Genomic DNA, 10,000 nt, shown 5'->3' with positions numbered 1-10,000 from the left:
TCAGACTATGTGCTGACAGCCTAGCGCCCCGGTGCAGATTCTGTTTGCACGCATAATTAAACATACAGCCCACTAGCCTAACTAACTGTCCAGTGACTTCCACTTTGATATAAGTCATGAGTTGTAGTGAAACTCTTGAGTTGTAAACACAACTGGATTGGATATTCATGTTCTCTTTGTCACTATTCATGTTCACTTTCTCATTCAATAATATGTAAATTTCAATAATAATGTAAATGTACAAAAATACATTCCACGTCATATGAGTGTGCACACTTAAACAATATATTGGGCCGTAAACTTAATAAGCAAAACTCGGGAGTGTTACATACTTAGATGATACTAGTAATCTTTGGTGTTCCATAATGAAGAAAATGAAATTGCAGTTTTAAAAGTATTTTTAAATTAGTATTAAATTAGTATTAAAACATAAATATCAAAAGCACATAACTTAGTTATTGTCTTGTAAAGGTCTGTTTTATGTCTGGTTCTGAGTCATTTCTTGATATTAGGCAAGCCAAATAACCAGTATGATAATAATAGAAAGATCAGCTGTTTTCTTGTCAGTATAAAAAGCTAAATTTGATTGAACTCTGTTTTTTTGTGGGAGTTGATTGCCTGCTGTGTATATTATTGTTTCTTTTCCACAGGACATGGACGTGGTGTATTCTTTGTGGTTTTTGTGCAAATGTTTGGTTGATAACGTCTAACTTTGTCCCAGAGGCATTGGTTCCTTCCTCTGTCCATAGCGAGGACGGCTTAGGAACACACTTAGATAGCAAATGGGGGTAGTTGCACCTGATCGACCCACAGCCGCAGATAATCCTCCCTCAGCCCTGAGATCTACTGGCGAAGGTTCCTATTCGCACTCCACACAGGAGTTCAGCACGGCCTTTCAACTGGCACACTTTAATAGTGCCGCTATAGGGATACCATGAGAAAATAGAATATTACAACCCCAAAAACGTGTAAACGTTCCGAGGGCCTTCCCCTCACAGAGCCCTGCATGGGGAGGTCAGTTCTCTTTCTCCCCACACAGCGATCGCCTTGCACCCACACCCACACCCGCGCTGGAGGGCTACTGTGGGGGCTCCTGTTGCACAGCAGTGGTCAGTTATCTGTCATCGTTGAACTCTTTTTTTCCCTCCACTACCGGGTCCCCACACTGAGAGACTTTCCCCGTCTTCACCTCGCCTGAGCCCTACATGACAGAGGAGAGGAGAGGAGAGGAGAGGAGAGGAGAGGAAGTGGGACGGGAACCGAACCCGAGGCTGGAGGAAACTGGACTCTTGTTTGCATACCACAGTGAGCAGGAGAGGCATCGATCTCCATCTCTCTCTCTCTCTCTCTCTCTCTCTCTCTCTCTCTCTCTCTCTCTCTCTCTCTCTCTCTCTCTCTCTCTCTCTCTCTCTCTCTCTCTGCAAGCGTGCGAGGGCATTGCTTTGGATAGAGAGGGCCAGAGAGCGGCACCTTGACCCTCCAGCGGACCCAACACACACACACCTTCTCTTTCCCTCCCACTTCCTGCCTCCTGCACCCTCCTCGTCCCCGGGCTCAGAACGTCCACTCACTCATTGCATGGTGCACTGCCTATAGTGAATGACCACCATCTCATTCACTATATAAAGCACAGTGATTGACTATACAAGGCACTATGTAGTGAGTGAGTGAGTGAGTGAGTGTGTGGCTGTGAGTGGATGTGGATGAGTGTGTCCATGTTCCTATGTTTCTGTCTTCCATAAGATGATTAAAGCACATGACGGGCGCGGCCCGCCATCCTCGCTGGTGGCCGTGTGTTTAGTCGATCACCTGTGTTGCTTGACCGTCCTCTGTTTCCTGCGACGGCTCTCCCGCCCCCAGGTGAGGCATCGAGCGCGTAAACGACCTCCATCTGCTTTCCCATCATCCATCTGTACGGGCGGGGCCACTTCATCCTTTCATTCCCATTTCGTTTTGTGGAATGCACTTCCTCCATTTGGCGGCCTTGTAGTGGCCTCTAGTGCATCTGTCAAGTGCCACGCAGTCTTCTGGTTCTAGCTTTACTGCTGTAGGTGTGTGTGTGTGTGCGTGTAAGTGTGTATGTATGTATGTATGGGTATGTTTGTGTGCATAAAACAGTTCAGTTCTTATGATGATGATCTGTCTGTTTTAGCACAATGTCATAGATATTGTTTTAACGTCAAATGTATTTGTATTATCCATAATCGTCATTCAGTGTGCTTTACACAGACATAACAAATAAATAAAATAGAAATCAGTTAAAAGGAATATAAAATGATATAAAAGGGGGAAAAAAATCAATTATCAGAGGAATTCTAGCGTTTTTTTACAGAGTATTGTCGAAACGAAAAAATAAATAAATAAATAAAAAAAAACCAAAACGATTGCCAACAGAGCCGCCAGGTGGGGCTCAAGAACATACTGTAGCTCTAGCCGTTGGCAATCATTTTTGCTTTTGCAAAATGCAATTGGCTGCAGCAACTTAAACTAGCTAGAATCGATTGATTGCCGGGTACTGGCTGGGTACCGGCCGGGTACCGGCAACACTTGAGAAACAGAGATCTGTGTGCAAAATCACTGGAATTCTCCTAATTAAAGGGCAGAGAGTGGATCCTGCTAAAGCACCTGTGTTGTACATCTACTGTGTCATTCTCAGGATCGCCAATGCTGCATGAATTTTATCTATCTATGTATCTATCTCTCTGTTTATCTATGCATGCATTCATTCATTCATTCTTTCATCCATTCATCCATTGACACATCCTTCCCATGCATCCCTATACAGTCTCATCACAGTGTTTGAAATGTAGTGACATACTGTATGCATTCTGCTTTGAGTGTATGGTCTTTATTGGTACATGTACAGTATATGATATATTTAAAATGCATTGCAGGCTACATACAGTATGCAGATGTCCTTTGTAACTCTAAAGGGTTTAAAGCAGATCCAGTCACTAATTATTTTGCAAATGGTTTAATTATTGTCATATCTTAACAGTGATAGTATAATAATTCCATTACTGACATCTTAAATGCCAGTACTATTGGAGATTTATTCCTCCTGTGTGTCACTCTGCTCTATGGTGCATAATATTTTGTTTGGCTTTATAAAGAATTAAAAAAAATGACACTATATTTAAAAACAAAAGCTCTTCCTTTACATTTCGTGTAAAGGAAGTGTGTGAGAACTGACACAAGAGTGGTACCCCTAACCCTAACCCCCTTGGTGTACAATACTGTGCTACGGGACAGTAGGTAGCCTATGCAGTAGTTTTATATACAGTAGAACCACAACAACGCAAACTGCACTTCTACACATGCAAACACCCCACCGCCTTCTCCCCTTGCCCACGTCCAGCCCTTTACTGCCACTTCAGAGCTGTCCCACGGCCCTAATGTCGTGTGTGTCCAAGGCCACAGCTATGGCCCATTCCCATGGCAACAAACACAGAGTGGTGCCGATGTCAATGTGCTGGATTCTGGACAGCAGTGTTACAGGACGCTTTCTGCATAGATGCTGCCATTTGACTAGAATACAGGGTGTTCTTTTGGATGGGATGATCTGCAGTGTATTGGATTGAAACTAATCGAAATGCTCCAGTTTCCCTGGAGCAACTCAGGGTTAAGTGCTGTATGTGTAGCACAAATATGTTGTGTTCATGGGCACAACGGTGACCCATGACCTTTGTGACTAACTGCATGTGAGCAAAGCTCCTTAGCTACCATGCTACCACCCAGTAGCAGAGTGGTAATCAGGAGAATCAGAAGAAGTTCCAGCTGGCCAACACGTTTTGGGGCTGGGTTGATTACTGTAATCTTAAAAAACGCCATGATATAGCTGTTTGTATCTGGTTGTTTGCTGCACACTCCAGCGGGCTTTGCAGCCCCTCACTCTCCCTTCCTGTGGCCCATCCCCACCGCCCTGGTAATAACGTGGTAACCAGTATGATGACCTGACATTTAGGTTGTGAGATTCAGAGATGGATACAAACTACAGGATATTTTAGATGAGCGACCGCGACATGTTTTAAGTAGCCCTGGATTTCCTCCCTAAAATAGGTACCGAGTATCAGCTGGGTCATGCACCGATCAACACCCACACCCCCTGTAGTGAGGAGGCCTCTGGAGCTTGAACTCTCCCGTTAATATTTAGTGTCCCACTCCGTCAGCACCAATCCTTTATGTCTCAAATATCTCGCGGTGATTGTGGTCCTAGAGATGGGTTGAATGGGCTGCGAGGCCGGGGGGCTGAGGGGGCCGGACAGAGAGAGGTGGAGATACAAAGGCAAAAAGAAAGAGTGAAAAGGAAGCTAGAGAAATTGATTTCTGGGGGGCGTATTCACAAAGAAGCTCCTAACTGGCGAATTTAGGAGAAACTAATTCACAAAGCATTTTAGCCCTAAAAGTAACACATATAGGCCTACGTCTGAGACAGCTTTCAAGTAGTTGAGAGGACTCCTAACCCACAAAGACCTATTCACAAACAATCGTTAGCAGCAGTTTGTATTATTTCACGTTGCGATGTTTTGAAATGCATTTGTTAGAATCATGCTACAGGAGCAGTAAGGCTACAGGAGCAGTAGGCCTACAGAATGCAATAACGCCCACAACAACAACCAAAACCATTCACTCTCAACATTTAAACTAGATTAACATTTCATTGTAAATCAAATGAATTACTTATCCTCTTTGCAAACGTGACGTCATACAGTTTCATTTAAAAAAATGTTGCAAAGACACTCCATCAATCCGTTGTGTATTCCCATTACTATAGCCTACTATTTGCTTGGACTTACTCTTTATTCGATTATTTAGCTCACCTCTCGTCCTTCGCAGTAGCCTACCGTTGGCTACTTCTCACCATCTCGACCTGTCACTCATCATCGTAGGGGAGGTTTTTGGTGTCATTCCCATGTTATAATCATCAGCCAATCACGATGGTGGCGATTTTACTCTCTTACTCTTTAGTGTGGAGTCCTCTTAGTGGTAAGATAAAACGCTTTGTGAAAATGGGCCCGGGTCTCTTGGATTCAGACTCTTTGTCTTTGATGATTTTTGTCCTTAAAGGTTCTAGTCTCTGTTTGTTTATTCTTATGTTCTCCCCTCTCTTACAGGATGCAGGCGACATGGAGAGCACACTCAACATCCTCAACGTGCTGGACGAACTGCTCTCTGCTGGTGAGTTCAAGATCTCGCACACAAATAAAAAAAAAAGAAATATGAGAAAGAAGTGGAAAAGAAGAAGAAAAATGACTAAATAATCAAAAGACATCCCATGGTGAGGCTCCATCATAACTCACTCTGAACCTATTTGTGGCCTCAAACTCAAAGCCTTTGGCGTCGAGTCTGTTTGCATTTGCAGCAAAAGTTTCAAAGGACGCGCACAACTGCAAAGCCAAAATATGAGGCAAACCCCCTCGAACCATCAACACACACAAACAAAATGTTTGATGTAGTTATTAGCCATCACTCAAGAAGAAAGAACAGAGAAGAATATAAATAACTCATGGCTTTTTCCCCACATGAATGTTATTTTTTTTCTGAGTGTTTTCTCTCTCTCTTTCCCACTTTGTGTGTTTGTGTGTGTGTGTGTCTGTGTGTGTCTCTCTCTCTTTCTCTCTCTCTCTTTCTCTCTCTCTCTCTCTCTCTCTCTCCGTGTTCTAGGCACTGACAGACGGATCCACTACATGATCTCTAAAGGGGGCAGCGAGGCTCTCCTCATGGCTCTGGTGAACACGGCACACACCATCCCACCCAACTACACCTTACTGCTGCCCATTCTGCACCTGCTGGCCAAGGTTGGACACAGAGGTACAAACACGCACACTGGCATTTAAACATTTAGCAAGTTACATATCAGCGTTTACATCCCACCAATCTCTAAGATATACATCTCCACACATACTGTGCAATTGTTGGCTAAGGGGGTATTCCTACTCCCCACCTCCCTGACATACATACATACATTCCTATATTTATACTCACATACACATGGGATGTGTCATGATATGACTAAATAAAGTTATTTCCAGATATGAGAAAGAAAAGGAAATGTGTGATCTGACTCTTGGTGATTGGACAAATCACTGAAACCTGGACAGATGTATGGATTATGATCAGTATAGAACCTTCACATTTTGTTTTTATTTTTTTTGCTTTTAAAAACAAACAAAAAAAACCCATTTAAAGTCGATACAGATATCCAACTTTCGAATGCAGCATAACTGTGCTGTTTTTGATCCTTGTGCATCAATTTGGCAGTGAGGTAATCAGCCCCCTAGCTTTCCACCAAAAAACTCTTTAATGTCTCGATCAGAAGCTAATGAGCTTTTGGCCCAGATGTTAAGCTGCCTCCATTAAAGACGCAATAAATATTCTTGCATAAAAGAAGCACGTACTGTATCAGTCAGAGGAGTCTATTTGTGGAGCGCTTGGCCGAGAGGCTGCGGCAAGGTCAGGAGAAAGCCCTGGCGACGCTCTGGAACTCTCAGGGTTCACAGGGTCATAAACAAAGCATGCAGCTCGGGGCACTGGTCCACGCGGCATGGCACAGGATCACCAGGAGTGTAACCAGAGACCAGAGAGAGGGAGAGAGAGAGGGAGAGAGGGAGAGGGAGAGGGAGAAAGAGAGGGAGAGAGAGAGGGAGAGGGGGAGAGAGAGAGAGAGAGAGAGAGAGAGAGAGAGAGAGAGAGAGAGAGGGGAGAGAGAGGGAGAAAGAGAGAGAGGGAGAGAGAGGGGAGAGAGGGAGAAAGAGAGAGAGAGGGGGAGAGAGAGGGAGAGAAGAGAGAGGGAGAGGGGGAGAGAGAAGAGAGAGGGAGAGGGGGAGAGAGGGAGAGAGAGAGGAGAGAGAGGGAGAAAGAGAGAGAGGGAGAGGGGGAGAGAAGAGAGAGGGAGAGGGGGAGAGAGGGAGCGAGAGAGGAGAGAGAGGGAGAAAGAGAGAGAGGGGGGAGAGAGGGAGAGAGAAGAGAGAGGGAGAGAGGGAGAGAGAAGAGAGAGGGAGAGGGGGAGCAACTCCCATGTGGTTCTGCTCGAAGTGCCACTCTCTTCCTCCATTTGACTCCCCTTGTATCTGTCGCTCCGTGTCTATATTTGTAGCATGGTGGCTAGAGCTTGTGAATGGCTCTGTCAGTGGTGGGAACGTGGAGAAGCCCTCTCGTCCCCCCTTCCACAACAGCACCACCATCACCACCCCGGCCCAGAGATCGCCTGATTAACATACTGTGTATGTGTGTGTGTGTGTGTGTGTGTGTGTGTGTGTGTGTGTGTGTGTGTGTGTGTGTGTGTGTGTGTGTGTGTGTGTGTGTGTGTGTGTGTGTGTATGTGTGTATGTGTGTATGTGTGTGTGAGGGGGGATCTGCTAAAGGTCAAAGTGTGCTGTGGCTTGGCCTCTTTGGCTGCCAAATGCTGTTCTCTACCAGCAGCAGTTCAGGCTCCTCACGTTGATTGGGTTTGCTGCTTCAGCTGAGTTTTGCTAGTTTGCCAGAAGGTGCTGCTCTGTGCGCTGAAATGATGTCTTCACACCGTGATGTGAAATAAACATTTCTAGTCATGCACTGCAGACAGACAAAGTCCTCACACATGCAGGTGATAATTATCTCTTGGGAATGATAATGAATCTTTTTTCATGATTAAATCCACCCCTCCCTGCTCACCCAGGCTCGTTGTGTTGTTTGCCCTGTGGCTTAGCCAATGAATTAGGAATGAGGTGCCTACAGGCAAACCGCAGGCATCTACTGGCACTGTCATAAACATGTAATAATCGTGATATGGCTTCATGGCTTCTTGTTAGATTGTAAGATAGGTTCAGCATATTTATTTTGGCAACACCAACATGAAAGTTATGTTTGATTACTTTTGAAAAGTTGTCTATAACCGTGAGAGCATACAAAACAGAAAGTGTTGATTTACCTGTAAAGTCTCATGGGACCGGACATTACCATGACAGCATGAGTTCACATCTAGATAACTAGAAAAACACTCAAAGACCGCAGATCTCCGCCAAGCGAAAACATAACCACCCCCTGGATCCAGACGGTGACAAAATTTAAACGTTTCTTCCTTGGGCATTTCAGACCTTCCCTGATTCAAATTTCATCGAAATCCATCCATAACTTTTTGAGTTATCTTGCGAACAGACAAACAGACAGACAGACAAACAAACAAACCCAGATGAAATCATAACCTCCTTGGCGGAGGTAACAACAACACTGTGATGTTAACTGGGCTGAGAGCTACTTGTAATAAAGCTGGCTTCCCATCTGAAATCCACACAAAAGTGGGCTGTCCGTTCCTTTGAACCTTCTCGTGATGCAAGTTCTAAACACAAGCATCATCATGTGTGTGTGTGTGTGTGTGTGTCTGTGTGTGTGTCTGTCAGACCGCAGGATTGGTGTGAAGGCGGAGAAGGCGGAGGCGGTGCTGCTGATGCTGGGGTTGCTCCGTCAGAATGTGAGGGACTTCAGGAGAGCAGCCGCCTGTCTGTGGGTGATCCAGGTCTTCTGCGCCTCAGGTAATCCACCTCCACCGCAGGTAGTAGACTTTCCCCGCAGTTACTGTAATGCACAGCCCCTCAAGTAGAACACCTGTCCCTTAGGTGATAAAACCTGCCCCTCCGATACCATGTACGCTCTTCACTTTGCATACCTGCCTAGGTAACAAACTGTACTTGTCACTCTTTTTCAGATAGCATACCTTTTGCTCAGGTATTACACCTGTCACCCAGGTAACCCAGATACTTGTCCCTCAGGTAGAATACAGCTCCATGTCCTTCAGTGGACACCCCTCTGTAGCATTGTTGTGCAAAGGACTACGCAAATGACCCATTTGTTGTATTTTATTTCAGTCAACAGTTACATCATCAGTGTCTCTTTTCCATATATTTCATAATATGTAGTCAGATAGCTTCTTGTCAAAGCCTTATAATTTAAGAAATTGCTTGCTGTGATCCGGCTGTGATATAATTTAATGAAACCGGGGGGGGGGGGGGGGGAAACCCCATAGGGAATGCATGCAACTCTATCAAGCAGATAAGAACTTTAATATTCCCCCTCGGTATTTCCCAAATATTACAGCGAAGTGTTTTGTGAGTGTGAGACACACTCTTCATCAGTATTCACCGAGCTTATACACAGTCAGTCCACCAGAGGCTGACACACCTTTGAAGCAGCGTGTGTCTGTTGATCATTTGAATGTTGATATACAGTCGCTCCAACTCATACCCAGTACATGCCCTCCTTCCTCCCCAGGCAATCAACCTTAGAGGAATGCACTCTAGTGGAAATTGTTGGCTTGCGTTTGTTTTGATTTAGCATATATATATACATTTGTTGCCAAAATACTCAGCCTTGTGAGATGGCTTCGTGTGTTTGCAGCAGATGTGGCGGTTGTCGTTAGCATATAAGAACTTGCAAACAATCGAGAGCATTCGCCGTGATCCCTGACGGATGTTCAGTCAAAGGGCAGAGGACGCACACTCCAAATCAGTCCAGATCTCCTGCCACGAGTATAAAATAATACACAACATCCAGCCCTCAGCCAGGGAAAACAGCCAGTCACACAGAAAATATATTACATTACTTTTGAGACAGTTGAGATGTTCCAGATATTTAGGACATCTGCTGCACATAAATTTGAATAATTATATCTAATTTAGTACAGTGACAGCTCAACTGTTACACAACCGACTGTCACAATCTTCAGCATTCACAATCAGTTTTTCAAGGGGGTTTGCGATAAGTGATCGAGATATGTCAGGTTGGCAATTTGTATTTCCAGTGGCTTTTGCGTTATATGGTTGAGATGTGTCAGGTTGGAAATAGAAGTGCAGTGATCCCTGCATTCCAGCCGGCTATCTTGCCCCCTGTCCATTTTCACAATGCTATAAATCCAGAACTCAATGCCAGTCTATTAATAGTGGAGGCACCTCTTGTACACATACCACAGTTAATGTGCTTGAAGTTTGGATTTCTTCTGCTTTCTTGGAATGCGAATGCCCCCGGT

At 44.8% G+C, this 10,000-nt stretch overlaps 1 protein-coding gene across 1 annotated transcript in view; it reads left to right on the top strand.

The window, feature by feature from the left end:
- The window catches only part of LOC134094696 (cytosolic carboxypeptidase 4), a 109,537-nt gene that overhangs the window by 598 nt on the left and 98,939 nt on the right, over window positions 1-10,000 (top strand). The window contains exons 2-4 of the mRNA XM_062548318.1: window positions 5,115-5,178; window positions 5,665-5,811; window positions 8,379-8,510. Of these exons, the coding sequence (XP_062404302.1) occupies window positions 5,115-5,178; window positions 5,665-5,811; window positions 8,379-8,510 (343 nt within the window). The remainder of the gene's footprint in view (window positions 1-5,114; window positions 5,179-5,664; window positions 5,812-8,378; window positions 8,511-10,000) is intronic.

Source organism: Sardina pilchardus, chromosome 10 (assembly GCF_963854185.1).
Source record: "Sardina pilchardus chromosome 10, fSarPil1.1, whole genome shotgun sequence".
Taxonomy (NCBI): Eukaryota; Metazoa; Chordata; class Actinopteri; order Clupeiformes; family Clupeidae; genus Sardina; species Sardina pilchardus.
The sequence above is the reverse complement of the archived record's forward strand: the minus strand, read 5'-3'. Positions and strand labels throughout refer to the sequence as shown.